The sequence below is a fragment of the Rhinoderma darwinii genome, chromosome 12 (genome assembly GCF_050947455.1).
Source record: "Rhinoderma darwinii isolate aRhiDar2 chromosome 12, aRhiDar2.hap1, whole genome shotgun sequence".
In the NCBI taxonomy this organism is placed as follows: Eukaryota; Metazoa; Chordata; class Amphibia; order Anura; family Rhinodermatidae; genus Rhinoderma; species Rhinoderma darwinii.
In genome coordinates, this window is record NC_134698.1 from 29,747,648 (window position 1) to 29,767,378 (window position 19,731).

General features: G+C 44.7%; 1 protein-coding gene across 4 annotated transcripts in view; it reads right to left on the minus strand.

Annotated features, from left to right (window-relative positions):
• Positions 1 to 19,731, minus strand: part of INO80 (INO80 complex ATPase subunit) — a 324,729-nt gene that overhangs the window by 143,523 nt on the left and 161,475 nt on the right. For all 4 annotated transcript variants that reach the window (XM_075844867.1, XM_075844866.1, XM_075844865.1 and 1 more), the window contains exon 15: positions 17,669 to 17,728. In XM_075844867.1, coding sequence (XP_075700982.1) covers positions 17,669 to 17,728 — 60 coding nt within the window. The remainder of the gene's footprint in view (positions 1 to 17,668; positions 17,729 to 19,731) is intronic.

The following is a 19,731-nucleotide window of genomic DNA, read 5'->3' on the forward strand; positions in this document are numbered from 1 at the left end:
TCTCTGAAATTTGAATTTTTAAATTCAGGGAGTTTTGTTTTCGATCCCACTGGGACAAGATCAGTTTCTGTAAGGGTCTGGAGTGAAATTGGCTCCATGGAATAGATTGGATGCAAGACGTCATCATTCCCAACATCCGCATACATTCCCTTATGGAACAGGCGTCTTTCCCCCAAAATTTCCTTACTTCTGCCAGTAGGAGTATTTGTTTCTCTCTTGGGAGGAAGGAATGTTGAAGGGAGGAGTCTAGCAGTACTCCTAAGAAGACCTTCTGTTTCTGGGGAGGAAGACTCTACTTCTGAAAGTTGATTATCCATCCCAATTCCTGTAGTAGGGAAAGAACCTGTGACCGATGACTGACTAAGATAGCCGGAGTATCTGCTGTCAACAAGAAGTCGTCTAGATATGGGATAATTACTATACCTTGACTTCTTATGAATGCCATGATCTCTGCCATAATTTTCGTAAAATTTCTGGGGGTGGAGGAAAGGCCGAAGGGGAGGCAGACAAACTGGAAGTGGAGAATGGAAGGACCGTCCTGAATTGCGAATCTGAGGAATCTCTGGTACGCGGGGTGGATAGGAACGTGATAATACGCATCTTTTAAATCGATCGTACACATTGATGCCTCTTCCCTTATTAGAGGAATAGTCGATCTGATAGACTCCATCTTGAATTTTCGATATTTCACCCATTTGTTTAGGACCTTCAGGTTGATTATTGTCCTGTAGGAACCGTTTGGTTTTTTGACCAAGAAGATTTTTGAATAGTGGCCTTTGCATATTTCGTTGTGGGGAACTGGAGAAATGGCTCTCAATCGGAGTAGTTTCTGGACGTCCTGGATAAGGATCTGATGAAGATCTTTTGCTTGGTACTGGGTTATTAGGAATTTCTCTGGAGGAATGGAGGAAAATTCTATTTTGTATCCTTCTTCTATGATCTTTAGAACCCAGGGGTTCAGGGTTATTCTCGACCATTTGGGATAAAATTGTAGGAGTCTTCCCCCCACGCTCTTGGCGTCATTGCTTTGAGGGCTGGAATGAATTATTTGGGTTAAGGAGATATCCTCGACCCCTTTTTCCTTTGGGGTAACTCCAGCGACCGGACTTCCCTTTCCCGCTGTAGTTCTGTGAGGTAGGATCCCTCTGTTGGCGAAATCTTCCAAACTGAGGGGGTTTTCTTGGTTTCTCTTCAGGAAACCCCTTTTTTCTATCTGTTGCACTCTCCAGCATGTTATCGAGGAGAGGACCGAACATCAGAGACCCTGTAAATGGGATAGAACACAACTTGTTCTTGGACTTCGTATCTCCTGACCACATTTTGAGCCATAATGCTCTTCTAGCAGCATTTGAGAGAGCCCCATTCCTGGCAGCAAATCTAATAGATTCCGCTGAAGCGTCTACCAAGAATCCGGTTGCCATTTTTAGTAAAGGTAGAGATTCTAATAGATCTTGTCGTGATGTCTTCATCATCAAATGGGTCTCTAGCTGGTTTAGCCATATAAACATTGCTCTTGCTACTGATGTGGCCGCGATATTAGTTGAGATCAAGGCAGAGGAAGATTCCCACGCTCTTTTCAGTAGTCCGTCTGCCTTTCGGTCCATGGCGTTCCTCAACTGAGAGGAATCTTCAAATGGGATTGCGTTTTTTTTTAGCAACCCTGGCTACTGGGACATCTACTTTTGGGATCTCATCCCAAGGCTTAGTGTCCTCTAGATCAAAGAGAAGTCTGTTTTTAAAATCTCTTGAAATGAAGAGCCTTTTTTCTGAATCTTCCCATTCAGTTGTCACCATTCTTTTGAGATTTTCGTTTACCGGAAAAAACCCTTGTTTTCTTTCTCGTTAGACCTCCAAACATCTCATCCTGGATGGTCTTCTTCGGGAATATCCATAGTTTCCCGTATTGCTTGAATTAAGGTATCCGACATCTCGGAAGAGAAGAAATTTTTTTTCTCTTGAGTGGAAGAAGTTGAAGGCAAGAGTTCCTCTCTTTCTTCTAACATCCTCCGATAGGTAATAACACTCCTGCTCAGAGTCAGACCCCTGAGAAGGAGGACAATATTTTTGATCCACTTCAATCCGTGGTCTTTTTGCCTGGGAGTGTGAGGGACTTTCTTGCGGAGGGGTGAGGGAGGCTACTGACTGACGCACTTCTTCACGAATCATAGACCTAAGTTCAGACATGAACGTTGGTTGTTCCTCCTTTAGTATTTTTGCAATACAATCTTGACACAATTGTTTCCTATGGGACTCTGGCAATTTTTTTGCACAAGTCGCACATTTTTTAACCTTCTTTTTATCAGTTTGTCTCTGAGAGGAATCTTTTTCCTAGAGAAAACAGAAGGTAGGTAAAGTATGGTGTACATACATAAGGGGTCATACCCTTCCCCAAGGGTGAGACTCACGTGACCCTGGGACATATCTGGAGTTCCATCAGGACGAGGAAGTTCCATACCGCGACAGGTAACAGGCAATGCAATATGCAATCCACAAAAAAATAATCCAAGTTAGAGTTATCAGCTCTAACTACATACCTGTGCGCGTCCCTTTAAATGCGGGCGTTTTGAATTTCCCGCCTTCCAAGATGGCCGCGGACCGGAAGTAGCCAGACGTCATTTCCGGTCGGCTATTCGTCCAGCGTGTTCCTGGAGTGCAGCCGCCATAGCCGGCGACTGAGGCTTGCTATGCGGTGCAGCGAGGATCCCTGCCGGTGCGTCCATGTTTATGGAGCTGCCGGTCCCCGCCTGGTCCGCGGGCCGGCTGAAGCCTGCTTGGGAAACCCCAGCCCCCACACACTACCAGAACCCTGCCTAGGATTCCTTAGGTAGGTGTCTCAGGGAGGGAGCTAAGGGACCCCTCGCTTGAGGGGTGTTAGCCTGGGCTTTAGGGGGAAGAGAAGGGGGAGTGCACGGACCCCCCGATCTTGCCCCCTGCCCGAGTTTCTTTCCTGCACTAACACAGGAGCGACGCTCTCTGCTCCTGACCCTGTGGGGACAGGAAGAACACTGGCAAGTGGGTGGTGGGAGGGGCCTTTTAACCTCTCTGTCTTCCTGTCCCTACAGAGGTCAATAGGGCAACCTCCTGTAGTGCTGTCATGAGGGATGTACTGGAAATAGGGAATTATTAAACTAGTGACATCCTCTTTAAGGAGCACAGGATATGAGCGATTCATCATTCTGTGCTCTGAGCATGTAAAACTCCAGTCATTTGCACTGTGCTATACTTTTGTTGCAGACGATTAAAAAGTGATTTCCACCAAAAAATAAAAATGGCCACAAAAAACATGTTATTAAACACGGGAGGTAAACTCAACTTGAACCCTGATCAGTCCCATTAAAATTATAAAAAGAAAAAAAAAAAAAAACCTCCCTGAAAGTGTTCCTTTACCTTTTTAACCCCTTAACCCTTAGCCTATTTTAAAGCTTAATGACCAAGTTCTTTTTTACGTTTTTCCATCGTCGCCTTCCAAGAGCTATAACTTTTTTATGTTTGCGTCGACATAGCTGTATAAGGTCTTGTTTTTTGTGGGACAAGTTGTATTTTTTTTTTTTAATAGCACCATTTTGGGGTACATATTATTTAATGATGAACTTTTATTAACTTTTTTTGGGGGGGGGGATAGAAAAAAAAAAAAGAAATTTTCGCCACCCTTTTTTGAGACGTAAATCTACGCCGTTTACCGTGTGGTATAAATAACACAATAACTGTTTTTTAGTCAACTTGCCTCCCACCCCAAAAAAGTAGCCCAAAATGGTACCAATAAAAACTACAGCTCGTCCCGCAAAAAAAGAGCCCCCATACCACTACATCTATGGAAAAATAAAATAAGTCAAGGCTCGCATTAGTCAGAAAAGAAAAATATGCAATTGTGCAGACCCGAGGGGAAACTTTCTTCTGTTTCAAGAGGCGATTTATCAAGACCCTAACCATGTTTGAACCAGGAAGGGAAGGGTCCAAACATATCTGCTGGAAGTGAGGGCGCCCGTATTATACCAGGAAAACTGTTTCCGAGAAAAATTCCCCAAACTGAAAAGGTGCAGACGCTGTACAAAAAAGGGGATAAGAAAACGACACCATTTATCAGGGGGACACCGGCCTGTGCATAAAGGATTGCCTTAGAGCGTAACACACATCTATGGATTATTTTCTTGTTTGTTTTTTTACCCCATTATTATACCACCTGATCGGGATGGGCGATTTTGGCAAAAAATAAAATGTCGATTTTTTTTTTCAATCCCACAGGCGATTTTCGATTTTAATCTCTATTTTCTTATTACTATTAAATAAACTGAAAAAAATAGCAAGAGATAATTTAAAGAAGAACTCCCATGAACATTTTTATTGCTTTGCCCGTTTGAAATGGGCATTTGTACACGTATATGATATTTTATTTCCTCACCGAGCGTCTAGCTTTCAATACATACTCCGTTTGGCTCCCCCAGTGCGGTCACTTGATTTCTAAACGGACACGCCGATTCACACAGCGTTTTATGTGTGGACCAAAAGCCAATTTCTCTATGTAAGATGATGTGAGTCTCATAGACTTACATAGAGAAACTGGCTTTTGGTCCACACATAAGACGCTGTCTGAATCGGCGAGTCCGTTTAGAGATCACGTGACCGCACGGGGGGAGGCAAACGAAGTATGTATTGAAAGCTAGACGCTCGGTGAGGAAATAAATATCATATACGTGTACAAATGCGAATTACAAACGGGCAAAGCAATAACAATTTTCATGGGAGTTCTTTAATAAATTATTTCCTTTATATAAATAACTTTTTAACATATATTACTATAATAATTGTACGTCACTTCACAGCTTTTAATTTCTATCAGAAATACAAATAATTTATATACAGTGAAGGAAATAAGTATTTGATCCCTTGCTGATTTTGTAAGTTTGCCCACTGTCAAAGACATGAACAGTCTAGAATTTTTAGGCTAGGTTAATTTTACCAGTGAGAGATAGATTATATTAAAAAAAAAAAAAGAGAAAATCACATAGTCAAAATTATATATATTTATTTGCATTGTGCACAGAGAAATAAGTATTTGATCCCCTACCAACCATTAAGAGTTCAGCTTCCTCCAGACCAGTTACACGCTCCAAATAAACTTGGTGCCTGCATTAAAGACAGCTGTCTTAAATGGTCACCTGTATAAAAGACTCCTGTCCACAGACTCAATTAATCAGTCTGACTCTAACCTCTACCACATGGGCAAGACCAAAGAGCTTTCTAAGGATGTCAGGGACAAGATCATAGACCTGCACAAGGCTGGAATGGGCTACAAAACCATAAGTAAGACGCTGGGTGAGAAGGAGACAACTGTTGGTGCAATAGTAAGAAAATAGAAGACATACAAAATGACTGTGAATCGACATCGATCTGGGGCTCCATGCAAAATCTCACCTCGTGGGGTATCCTTGATCCTGAGGAAGGTGAGAGCTCAGCCGAAAACTACACAGGGGGAACTTGTTAATGATCTCAAGGCAGCTGGGACCACAGTCACCAAGAAAACCATTGGTAACACATTACGCCGTAATGGATTAAAATCCTGCAGTGCCTGCAAGATCCCCCTGCTCAAGAAGGCACATATAAAGGCCCGTCTGAAGTTTGCAAATGAACATCTGGATGATTCCGAGAGTGATTGGGAGAAGGTGCTGTAGTCAGATGAGACTAAAATTGAGTCAACTCGCCGTGTTTGGAGGAAGAGAAATGCTGCCTATGACCCAAAGAACACCGTCCCCACTGTCAAGCATGGCGGTGGAAACATTATGTTTTGGGGGTGTTTCTCTGCTAAGGGCACAGGACTACTTCACCGCATCAATGGGAGAATGGATGGAGCCATGTACCGTCAAATCCTGAGCGACAACCTCCTTCCCTCCACCAGGACATTAAAAATGGCTCGTGGCTGGGTCTTCCAGCACGACAATGACCCGAAACATACAGCTGAGGCAACAAAGGAGTGGCTCAAAAAGAAGCACATTAAGGTCATGGAGTGGCCTAGCCAGTCTCCAGACCTTAATCCCATCGAAAACTTATGGGGGGAGCTGAAGATCCGAGTTGCCAACGACAGCCTCGAAATCTTAATGATTTACAGATGATCTGCAAAGAGGAGTGGGCCAAAATTCCATCTAACATGTGTGCAAACCTGATCATCAACTACAAAAAACGTCTCACTGCTGTGCTTGCCAACAAGGGTTTTGCCACCAAGTATTAAGTCTTGTTTGCCAAAGGGATCAAATACTTATTTCTCTGTGCACAATGCAAATAAATATATATAATTTTGACAATGTGATTTTCTGTTTTTTTTTTTATATAATCCATCTCTCACTGGTAAAATTAACATAGCCAAAAAAATCTAGACTGTTCATGTCTTTGACAGTGGTCAAACTTACAATATACAGTGAAGGAAATAAGTATTTGATCCCTTGCTGATTTTGTAACAGGTTGAGGGGGTTAATCTGCCAAGGGAGATATATCCCTAGACGCCTATTAGGCTGGGTTCACACGACCTATTTTCAGACGTCTGAAAAAACAGCTCCAATACGTCGGCAAACATCTGCCCATTACTTTCAATTGGCTATACAATGTACAGTGCCGACGACCTGTCATTTTACGCGTCGCTGTCAAAAGACGGCGCGTAAAATTACAGCCTGGTCAAAAGAAGTGCAGGACACTTCTTGGGACGTAATTGGAGCCGTTTTTCATTGACTCCAATGAAGAACAGCTCCAAATTACGGCCGTAAAAGACGCCCCGCAAAACGTGAGTACATGCAATTACGTCTGAAATTCAGGAGCTGTTTTCTCCTGAAAACAGCTCCGTAATTTCAGATGTAATTGCAGTTATCGTGTGCACATACCCTTAAGGGGTTAACATAGGGTCTTACCTCCACACAGGTGGAGGGTAATTAACTAAGAGAAAAGCTGCTGGGAGAGTGTGTCAGAGAGAGAGGGGAAGCAGGAAGGTGAAGACTGGTTTGCTGCAGAACAGATCTGACATTTACAGAGGGGTGAGAGCTAACCCCTGCAAAGGGTCGGACTGTGTGAGTTATACCTGGACTTTTGTTACGTGAAACGTTTCTTGCTATTCTAACCTTTGTGTATGCTGATGAGACAAGCTACCATTGTGTTTTTTGGATTTCCCTGATTGAAAGAGAAATAAAGCTTCTAAAGTCCTGTTTAAACAAGAACACTGCTCTGAGAGTGTCTCAGTGTGATTGGTGCGACTTTGTAATTACATCTTATTAAAAATGTATTGGGGGCGTGGCCTAGCGGTGAATGTGAGAGGACGTGTGTGACCGGAGCTCCTGCTGTATTCATCCTGTAAAGTCCATATATCCCGTAAAATTCGGGGAAAACAGCTTCCCCAGGGTCCTACCAGAGTCTAGAGGTGGAGGAGCATGAGTGCCCGTCCATAATGACGCGCTCAAAGAAGCAGAAGTCGCCGCCAGCGAGTCCCGGGTCCCGCACTCAAGATGGCGCCGAGGAGAAGGAGGGCCGCAATAGAGGCCTCCGGCAGGAAGTAGTGGAGAAGCTGGAGAGGTTCGCCCGCACGCCGAGAGCAGGGGGGGCGGCTGCACAGCAGCGAAAGTCGGCTGGAGATCAGGCAGCTGGAGGGTCATCCTATGGATCCAGGTACTCTCCTTTGGCGGGGGACATGAGAAGTGAGGAGGAGGAGGAGGAGATGAGCGGCGCCATGCAGGATCAGCCAGGCGCTGGAGGGAAAAGTGGAGCAAGGAAGGAGGAACCCTCCTTAAAGGACATTTTGGCAGCGGTGAAGCAAAATTCTATGGTCCTTAATACTTTAGCAAGCCAGATGGGTGGATTGAAGGAGGACATTTTGCTGCTCAGGAACGACCTGCAAAAACTAGCGGAACGCACCACTGCCGTGGAGGGGAGAGTCTCGGACATGGAGGATGCGATTCCTCACATAAAGCAGGATGTACAGGCACACTCGCAGGCAGTGGCGACATTGCTGGCTAAGACAGATGACATGGAAAATCGGCTGAGACGGAATAACGTTCGCCTAGTGGGGGTTCCAGAAAGAGTGGAGGGAGCGAATCCGGATGATTTCTTTGAAAAGTGGCTGATAGACACATTTGGCAGAGAGGAATTGACCCCTTTATTTGCGGTGGAGAGAGCGCACAGGGTGCCGACCAGACCCGGGCCTCCGGGAAGGCCGCCAAGACCGGTGCTGATAAAGATTTTACATTACAAAGATAGAGACAAGATCCTGAGGAAAGCTAGGGAACGTCAAGACATCTCTTTTAATGGGGTGAAAGTGTCCTTCTTCCCGGATTTCTCTATGGAAGTACAACGGAAAAGATCACAGTTTATGGATATAAAGAGACGCCTAAGGGCGTTACAAGTGCAATATTCAATGATGTATCCTGCCCGTCAGAGTGGTGGCGCTGGGCATAACTTCCTTTTTCGAGACACCGAGAGAAGCGGTTAGATGGTTGGATAGCCATGAAAGTCAGCTGAGACCGGCAGAGGGACGGCGTTGATCCGGAACAGACCGGCTGACAAAAGGAGGCTGGGGATGCGGGACTGAACCAGGTGTCGTTAAAAATTGCAAGATATGGCATTGAGGGTTCCTGGTCATGTTTGGACTTGGAGTTGGAGGGCATGGTTGCGGTGAACGCGGAAGACCGGAAGCGGAGGAATGTGTTTATGGACATTGAGGGGTACAGATAGGTTGAAGGGATGGTTGTTTATTTGCAAGAAAAAGGCAGCGGGAGGGATGGTCATTTACGCGGGAAACGTGAATAGCGAGTTATGGCATTGTTGAATGTACGGTGGGCGGAGTTGGCCTGCCGACGCTTGTTATGGGTAATGGCAGATACGTTCTGTCGCCCCAACCCTTGGAAAGGGGTAGGTTTACGGGGGAGGTTACAGGGGGGGAGGGAGGGAAAGGGGACCCAGCCGGTCGGATATGTAAAATTACGAGAACAGGAAAGGATGTGTTGGGATATGTTGAGTGATGATGGGATCACTTAATTGTTTGTCCTGGAATGTACGGGGCCTGCGGGACGCCAGAAAACGGCAGGCGGTATTTGACTTTGTTAGGAAGCAGGAGTCGAGGGTGATAGGACTACAGGAGACACATATGACTAGGGATTCAGTCTCCATGATGCATAGGGCCTGGGTAGGACATAGTTTTCACTCTTACCATACTACATATTCAAGGGGGAAGAGTCTTCTCATACATAGGGCGGTGCCATTTATATGTCACGACTCCTTCCAGGATGGGGAGGGGCGGTATGTGGGGGTACACTGTACGCTGTATCATTGGAATTGTGTGTTGTTGGTGTTGTATGTCCCCCCTCCATTTTCTAGCGGATCTATCAAGAAAGTGGTGGAGGAACTGGCTAGGTTCCCGGAGGTGCCGTTACTAGTGATGGTCGATTTTAACGCGGTATTGAATACTAATATGGATAAATTCGGCATGACAGGGGGAGGTTTAACAGCGTTTGGCCATCTGGTTGCTGAAATGGGTTGGCGGGACATATGGAGGGATAAACATCCAAATAGGTTTCAGTATTCTTGTGCGTCTTCCACGTATCAGTCTTTATCCATGATAGACTTAATCTTGTGCTCACCGGCAGCGGTACCCTTTGTAGCCCGGATAGAATACTTGCAAAGAGATTTATCGGATCATTCTCCTTTGTTAATGAAGGTAGAGACGGAGGGGAGGACAGGGCGGGGGCAAGGGTGCTGGAAACTCAATGCCTTTTGGCTGAAGTTGATAGATCATAAACAAATTTTAGACCTCATAAAGGAATACTTTCAATTCAACTCGGGAACGGTACCGCAGGAGATACTGTGGGACGCGATGAAGGCGTGGCTGAGAGGGGTGTTCATCCAGCACATTTCGGCAGTAAAAACACGGTCTAGACAATTAGGGGAAGCGTTGTTGGAAAGGGTAACAGAGACAGAAAGGCTACATATAGCAGATAACACACCAGACACACTGAAGCATTGGGTGGAGGCGCAGCGGTTGTTAAAACAGCATCAGTTGGAGAGGGCAGATAACAAAAGGATGTTTTTAAAACGCCAATATTATGAGGAGGGGGAAACCACTGGACGGCTACTGGCAAGGATGGCGCAGGCTCAGAGGGAGAATAATTACATACACACTATTAGGGGGGAGGGGGGAAGTCGGAGACGGATACAGGACAGATTTTGAAAGTTTTTCAGCAGTTTTACTCAGATTTGTATGCCTCTAGGGCAGAGCACACACCTCAACAGCTGGAAGAGTATATAGGGGAGATCGACCTTCCCAGGTTGGGAGGGGAGGAGAGAGGGACATTGGAGGAGCCCATATCTCTGGAGGAGCTCCAGGCAGCCATAGGGATACTAGCCAGTGAAAAGGCGCCGGGGCCGGATGGTCTTCCGGTGGAAGTTTTTAAGGAATATGGGGAGGAACTCACACCGCAGTTACTGGCCACTCTTTTGGATAGTTTTGATAGGGGGAGGCTCCCGGAAACAATGTACGAAGCAACTATAGTAGTTCTGCCTAAAGAGGGGAAAGATCCCCAGCTCCCGGGCTCCTATAGACCAGTTTCTCTATTGACGGCGGATATTAAAATCATAGCAAAAGTATTGGCGCTTCGACTAGCAAAGGTAGTGGCTGGGGTGGTACATGGAGATCAGGCCGGCTTTATGCCATCCAAATCGACGGCGGTGAATCTGAGACGGCTGTTTTTGAATTTACAAGTTCTGCCGGATAATAATGGGGGGAGAGCCATTCTGTCCTTAGACGCGGCTAAAGCATTCGATTGCGTGGAATGGAAATATTTGTGGTCAGTTCTGGAGAAAATGGGATTTGGCCCTAATTTCATAAAATGGGTAAAGTTGTTATACGTAGCCCCGACAGCAAAGATAAGGGTGAATGGGGTGCTATCGGATCGGTTCGCGCTGGAGCGGGGAACGCGTCAGGGATGTCCATTATCTCCATTGTTGTTCGCGTTGGCGGTGGAACCATTGGCGTGCGCAGTGAGACAACATGAACATATTCAGGGGTTGAGATATGGGGGGGTAGAGGAACGAATTGCATTATACGCAGATGATATGCTGCTATTCATGGCGGATACCGAGCGCACACTACCGTTAGTGATGGCCCTAATTAAGCGGTTTGGGAAATATTCGGGATTGCTCATTAATTGGTCAAAATCGGCTCTAATGCTCATGGACCCGGGGGTTATCCAGACTGGGGAGGAGGAGGTGGAGATACCGGTGGTCACGGAGTTTAAGTATTTGGGGGTTAGGGTGATGGCGAAAGCACAGGATTATATGTCCCTTAATGTAATGCCACTGTTAACAACGATAAAAGCCAAAGTAGAGGCGTGGAATAAGTTACCGCTATCGGCTCTGGGTAGGACGAATCTGATTAAAATGATCCTTATGCCCCAGGTGCTGTATGTCCTACATAACTCCCCGGTATGGATCCCCAAATATTGGTTTAGGAGGTTGCACAACCTTTTTAGGGACCTAGTATGGAAGAAGGGGGTACCTAGGATTAAACTGGAGAAACTACAACTGCCTAAAGAGGAGGGGGGACTGGCTGTGCCCAATGCTTGGGTGTATTATTTAGCTGCCCAATGTCAGCATTTCTGGGGGTGGGAGCAGGAAGAGACATGGGGGTCAAGTGCGCACATCCTATCATATCTGGGGGGGGGGGAACCCGTTGGCAGGACTGGAAGCGCACAGCTATAAACGGATGGCGAGTACCAGACCCACTCTGCTTCTCATACACAAGGTGTGGTGGCAGTGCAAGCAATTGCTGGGGATAGGAGAGTGCACTAAATATACACCACTCTGGAGGAATGCTTATCTGGGGGAATTGGGTAAATTGGAAGGGATGCAGGGGTGGGAGCAGCAAGGCATAATACGATTGAGTCAGTTGTACGAGGGAGGCATACTCAAATCCTTTCAGCAAATAAGGGAGGAGTTTCAGCTGGACTCCCGCATGTTCTATCAGTACCTGCAGATTCGGCACGCTGCGGCCAGTGTAGACATGACAATACATGCCGCGGGAGTGTTGGAACATATTGCAAAAGCAGTAACGTCAAAAGGATTAATTTCATTGGTTTATCGCAGTTATTGGTGGAACATCTGGGGGATCCTATGGCACCAGTGAAAGCTGTATGGGAGAGGGATGTGGGTCCTATTCCGACAGACCACTGGGAGGCGGTATTGGCAGCAACATGTACTTTGTCCATTAACGTAGCACAACGAAGATCGCAGCTGTTTCTGATACATAGGGTGTATAGGACCCCGGGGGTGCTGAAACAAATGGGATTAAGAGCAGATGCCAAGTGCCCTAGGTGCCCGGAGGAAAAAGCAGACATCCTCCATATGTTCTGGACATGCGGGAGGTTGGGGATTCTGTGGACGGAAATATTGGAGCTAGTGGGGAGAGTGTTTGAGGTACAGATTCCATGGGATCCTGTGGTAATGCTGCTAGGGTATGTTGGGGATTTGGAGGGGGATAGGATGGCAGGTTTGGCAATCGCTAAAATACTATATCAAGTTAGGAAGGGAACAGCAAAGCACTGGCTGGATGCGGAGCCACCCTCAAAACAAGAAATCATAGGGGCACTTAACTCACAGGTTCTGATGGAATATAGGATATACTCCAAGAGGGGGTCCAAGGTCAAGTTTGAAAAACAATGGGCTAGGTGGATTGATCAATCTGGGTATGCTTCTGTGGAGCTAATGACACTACGGTCACACGTTCAGGTATAGGGCTACTGACGGAGGGGTACATACGGAGAGCAGGCGTAAGATGGGGAATGGAAAAGGGGAAGAGAAGGAGATAGGATTGAAAAAGTGGTATCGAGAAGACCGGCTGGGGGGATACAAGGGGGAGTTGGGGGGAAGGGAATGTTTGGTTGGACATAAATAATTGGGTCTGTGGAAAATTGCTTATACACTGTATGAGAAAGTACAATGACCTGTAAAAATGTGATGTTTGTTGAATAAAATTGAACTGATTAAAAAAAAAAAAATGTATTTATTTTTTTAGATACAGCTGTTTTATATCCTGTATACAGAGAAGCTGTATCATTCTCGAAGACCTGAAAACGTCAGATCCGTGGGACTGACGGGTTCAGTGACAGCGGGTCCTGTGTGATCCACCTGTAATCGATCACAACTTAGTTATGAACTTACTGTAGATCGTTAACAGCTCGATCCTGCAGGACCCGCTGACACTAAACTCGGCAATACCGCGGACCTGACGTATTCAGGTCTCAGTGCTAGATATAGCTGCTGTGTATACAGGATACAACGCAGCTATATCTGAAAAAGTAAATGAAATATGTCAGAGAGGTACATAGCCTTTAAGCTAACCTGAGGCTATGCTGGTAGCAGGAACAGCAAAGTATAAGGTGGTGAGGTGCTACAGGAATACAGTGAGCGTACTGGTTTATGTGTGTGTTGGAGGCACAAACAAATGCTAAAAACAGAATCGTCACAGGCCTCCAGGGCGAATAAATCAAATTAATTTGATCGCCCAGCCCTAGCCCCTGATGTAGTCCGCACAGCTTACATATGCCCCCACATTTTAAACTAAAATACCACTAAAACTCCAAACAAAACTACTACCAAGCAAAATCTGCGCTTCCTCCCTCCTAAACCCTACAGTGTGCCCAAACAGAAGTTTATTTTGGGTTGTGTGGCACAAGCCGGGCACGACATATTTGCCACTGAAATGGCTTATGTGGGGAAAAACTTTAATTTTTACTTTGCACCATCCGCAGAGCAATCATTTATGGAAAAGACCTGTGGGTGAAAATGCTCACTACACCCCTTAATAAATGCCTTGAGGGTGTAGTTTCAAAATGGGGTCACTTCTCAGGGGTTTCTTTTATTATTTCACATCAGAGCCTCTACAATTGTGAACCAATACTTTGTAAGTCGCCAAATTAGACCTGAACTTCGTATAGTACTCTTTCACTCCTGAGCCCTGTCAATCGTCCTGGCAAAAGATTAGGGCCACATGTAGGTGGTTTCTAAAACCGGGAAACACTGCATAATAATTAGAGAGCTGTCTTTTCATGGTGGCACAAGCTGGGCCCACATATTGGCATATCTATGGAAAAATTAGCTATTTTCACTCTTTAACCCTTTCATGACCAAGGGTCATTGATGCCCCTGGGTCCAGGTCAAATTTTCCATTTTTGATATGCACTTCTTTAAACGATAATAATATCTTTAGAACCGCTTTGCACATCACAACTATTTTTACTTTGATTTTTACAAGACTTATGATGCTTTCAATTTCTAGATTAGTTTAATTCAGTGTTTTAAATTTTTATTATGAGCAGACAAATCAATAAAAATTAAAGAAAAAACACATCACTTTTTAACATTTATCTATCTATACATACCTACACTGTAGAGCTCTGTAACAATTAGTCTTCTTCTCTCTCCGTCACCCTGGATCGCTGTGAGGGGAGAGTGAAGAGGGCTATATACACACGACCGTGAAAAAAATGGCAGTCAACGAATCAACTGTCAGTTCTTCATGGCTGTTTTGCATCAATGTGTCTCAAAATTTGAATCCATTTCCTGGCCGTCTGACCGTTTTTAACCGGCATTTGCCATCCGTTTTTCATGGAAGTTAAAAAAAAAATGGATGAATTTTATTAGTTAGGGCTTTTTGTCCCAACCCCCTAAAAACACCACAGTGCCCATGTAGATAGTGACGCAATACCACTGTAGATAGTGCCACATTGCCCACACAAATAGTGCCAGTCCCCACATAGTGGCCACTGTAAAAAGTGCCACAGTGCCCACATAGTGCCACAGTTCTCCCTGTAGATAATGCCCACTTAGTGCCACACACATTGCCATGTAAATAGCGCCAGTGTCCCATGTAGAGTGACAATATAATGCCACAGTACCCATGTAGATCGTGCCACACCCCCTGTATAAAGAAGCCCCCTGTAGATAGCGCCACCCCCCCTAGTAAATGGCACCCCCTTCCTGTAAATAGCACCACTGTAGCTCCCTGTAGGTCCTACAGGAAGCCCCTGATGTCTCTGTCCATATATGGATAGTGACAACAGGGGCTTCTACAGTAGCGGAATCCCCGACACAGAGCGTTCTGACACCGGGGATTCCGCGGACGTCATTGTCCATATATGGATAGGTGACACCAGGGGCTTCTCCAGTAGCAGAATCCCTGGCCAGAGTGTCGACCGGGGATTCCCCTCCTAGAGAGAGCCCCCGCCATATTTCCAGCCCCACGCTAAATCGTGCCACCCCCCCTACAGATAGCAAACCCCCCCATCGCCGTCCCGCTGTAGATAGCATCGCACCCCCGACTGTAATTAGCGCCACCTGAACGGAGTCTAGGAGCGGAATCCCCGTTGGGGATTCCGCTTCTAGACAGAGCCACCAACGTCACTGTCCAAATGCTATATACAGTGGGGCGGGGGAGTGGGTGGGGTTGCTATCTGCAGGGGAGGTGGTACGATCTACAGCAGGGATGGAAAGACTGTGGGGGCTCCCTCTAGGAGGGGAATCCTCGGCCAGTGCGATCTGACACCGGGGATTCTGTTTTGCGAGGGTTGTGGGTGGCACTATTTACAGTGGGGGGTGTATTCCGGGGCTCTCAAAGCCCCGGCACACATAAGAGTGCAGAGCTGCTCACGCTAAAGCAGCATTGCACTCATTAAAACCCTTCCAGGCTGCCAACGTCTACACACGTGCTAACTGCACGGAGCATCGGCAGTTAGAACATATATAGCTATTTGGCAGTCGAGAAGGGGTTAACATCGAGTCTACACAAATTTCTGTAAAACACATGCGGGGTGAACATTCTCACAACACCCCTAATTTCCAAAATGGGGTAACTTCTGGGGGGTTTTCACTGTGCTTTGCAAATGCGACAAAGCACCCAGAAACCAATCCAGCAAAATTGCACTCCAAAACCCAAATGGTACTCCTTCCCTTGTGAGCCCTACCGTGTGCCCAAACAGTAGTTTATGTCCACATATGGGTATTGCCCTACTCAGGAGAAATTGCTTTACAAATGTTTGGTTGTTTTTACTCCTTTTATTTGTTGAGAAAATTAAAAATTTTGAGCTAAAGCTACGTCTTATTGGAAAAAAATAATAATTTTTATTTGCACTGCCCAATTGTAATCAAATCTATGAAAGAGCTGTGGGGTCAAAATGCTCACTACACCCCTAGATGAATTCCTTGTGGGGTGTTGTTTCAAAAAATGGGGTATCTCCTTTGTTTTGGCACCATGACCTCTTCAAACCCGACATGGTGCCTAAAATATAATCAAATAAAAAGAAGGCCCCAAAATCCTCTAGGTGCTTCAGTCCATTAGCACACTAGGACAACGTGTGGGAGATTTCTAAAACCTGCAGAATCTGGGAAATAAATATTGAGTTGCGTTTCTCTGGTAAAACCTTCTGTGTTACAGAACAAATCCAATTAAAAATAAATTTCTGCAAAAAAAATGAAATTTGTACATTTCACTTCTAATTTGCTTTAACTCTTGTGAAACGCCAAAAGGGTTAAGATATTTTCTAAATGCTGTTTTGAATACTTTGAGGGGAGCAGTTTCTAAAATAGTTATTTATGGGGGATTGTATTGTATGGGCCTCTCAAAGCCACTTCGCAACTGAACTAGTCCCTGAAAAAATAGCCTTTTGACATTTTCTTGAAAATATGACAAATTTCTGCTAAAGTTCTAAGTCTTGCAACATCCTAGAAGAATAAAAGGATGTTCAAAAAATGATGCCAATCTAAAGTAGACATAAGAGCAATGTTAGTTAGCAAATATGATATGTGGTATAACCATTTGTCTTACTAGCAGATACATTTAAATTGTTTTTCACAATTAAATACTGAATGTGTCGACCAAATTGTACCAGTAACGAAGTCCAATGTGTCATGAGAAAACAATCTCAGAATTGCTTCGATAGGTAAAAGCATTCCAAAGTTATTACCACAAAGTGAGATATGTCAGATTTGAAGAATAAGGCTCTTTCATGAAGGCCAAAAGTGGCTAATATGGTCAATAATAGTTAGTATGGTTGAAAAAAGACACATGTCCATCAAGTTCAACCAAGGGAAGGAAAGAATTTCTACACATAGGAGCGAATATTTCTTTGTTCTAGGAAATGATCTAAGTTTTTTTTAAAGCCATCTCCTGTCCCTGCTGTGACGGCTCCTGCGGTGACTATTCCATAGATTCACAGTTCTCACAGTAAGGAAGGCTTGTCGCCTCTGCAAAGTGAACCTTTTGTCCTCCAGACGGATTAAATAAAAAATTTGTTTTAATAGAATTCTCACAGAACCACATACATTTTCATTTTGCATTTGGATTGACTTTAAATCTTAATATGGTCAAGTCATTACAACAAGGTTAAACTCTATGTTCATCTTTGGTAAACATATACTTGTAGATTATGGAATGTAAATGCAATTGTCTGATATGTATCGGTTACCAGAATTGCCTACTTTAGCTTCGGTAGAGATACAATAACCGAGCAAAGGAGTGGGAACCAGTACTTTATTTCTGGCAATTAAAAAAAACAAAAAACAGACATTATCTTTTAACTTTTACTTTCTTACAATATATTGTAGTATACTTAACACAAGACATGTACTTCTGTTTCATGTTGATTCTCACCTGACCCCAAAATTTCCTTATTACTTTCCTTTCATGGGGATTGCCCCAGTACGGCAGTACCTAGAAAATAAACCAATATCATAGGTTAGAAGGAGAAGGTGGTCAGTGGGTTATTGCGATTTTCATATAGAGAAGTAATATAAACCTGCCTATTAAAGCAAATATCATACAGCATTATTAGGATTAGTTCACACGACTGTTATTTTATGTCAGTTTCTATTGCCTTTAAAAAAAAAAAAAAAAGAAGGTTGGTGGGAAATTGATATATAAACAATTCGTATTGTTTTCAATGGAAAAAGTGTTGTACCAAAAGTGACAAATTCTCAGTTTGTGTCCATCATAAACGGCTGTTGTTCCTGACATAATAATGCGAGAGTGCACAAAACGGGGGGAGAGGAGCGGGCTAGTGAAACCATGAACCCACATGGGCCTAGAAATTTTATGGATGGCATGCAATATTTCATTGTCTGGCAGTGGGAGCTGGTCATTGATTTCAATAAAGTGCCACAATACAGTGCATTCGGAATGTCTTCAGACCCTTTCACTTTTATCACATTTTGTTATGTTGAGTTCTTGTGCTAAAATAAAAAAAAATTCAAGTTTTTCCCCATCATTCTGCACTCAATACCCCATAATGAAGTGAACACAGAATTTTAGAAACTTTTGCAAATTTATTAAAAATGAAAAACTCAAATTTCACATGGACATCAGTATTCAGATACTTTGTTATGAAATTTAGCTCTGGGGGACTCCCAATTCTCTAGATCATGTTTGAAATGTCTCTACACCTTGGAGTCCACCTGTGGTACATTCATTTGATTGGACCTTTCTATATAAGATCTCACGGCTGATCTTGCATATCAGAGCAAAAATCAAGCCATGAGGAGGAAAGTACTGCCTGTAGCACTCAGACAGGATTGTGTGGAGGCACAGATCTGGAGGAGGGTACAAAAAAAAATTCTGCTGCACTGCAAGTTTCCAAGAGCACTGTGACCTCCATAATTGTTAAATGAAATAAGTTTGAAACAATATTTTCCTAGAGCTGGCTACCCCACCACAAACTAAGTAATCGGGGGAGAAGGGCCTTGGTAAGAGAGGTGACCAAGAACCCAATGGTCACTCTGGCTCAGCTCCAAAGATAATGTGTGCAGATGGGGGAAATATTCAGAAGGCCAACCATCACTGCAGCACTCCCCCAATCTGGGCTTTATGGCAGAGTGGCCAGAAATAAGCCTCCCCTCTGTAAAGGACACATGAAAGCCCACCTGGAGTTTTAAAAAAAGCACCTAAAGGACTCTCAGACTGAGAAACAAAATTCTGTGGTCTAATGAAACCAAGATTGAACTTTTTGGCCTCCATTCTATATGTCATATCTGGAGGAAACCAGGCACTGCCCATCACCTGCCCAATACCATCCCTACAGTGACGCATTATGGTGGCAGCATCATGCTGTGGGGGTGGTTTTCAGCAGCTGGGACAGGGAAACTGGTCAGGGTTGAGGGAAAGATGAATGGAGCAAAGTACAGATATTCTTAAAGAGGCTCTGTCACCAGATTTTGCAACCCCTATCTGCTATTGCAGCAGATAGGCGCTGCAATGTAGATTACAGTAACGTTTTTATTTTAAAAAAACGAGCATTTTTGGCCAAGTTATGACCATTTTTGTAGTTATGCAAATGAGGCTTGCAAAAGTCCAAGTGGGTGTGTTTAAAAGTACAAGTCCAAGTGGGTGTGTATTATGTGCGTACATCGGGGCGTTTTTAATACTTTCACTAGCTGGGCGCTCTGATGAGAAGTAACATCCTCTTCTCTTCACAACGCCCAGCTTGTGACAGTGCAGATCTGTGACGTCACTCACAGGTCCTGCATCGTGACGGCCACATCGGCACCAGAGGCTACAGTTGATTCTGCAGCAGCATCAGCGTTTGCAGGTAAGTCGATCTTACCTGCAAACGCTGATGCTGCTGCAGAATCAACTGTAGCCTCTGCTGCCGATGTGGCCGTCACGATGCAGGACCTGTGAGTGACGTCACAGATCTGCACTGTCACAAGCTGGGCGTTGTG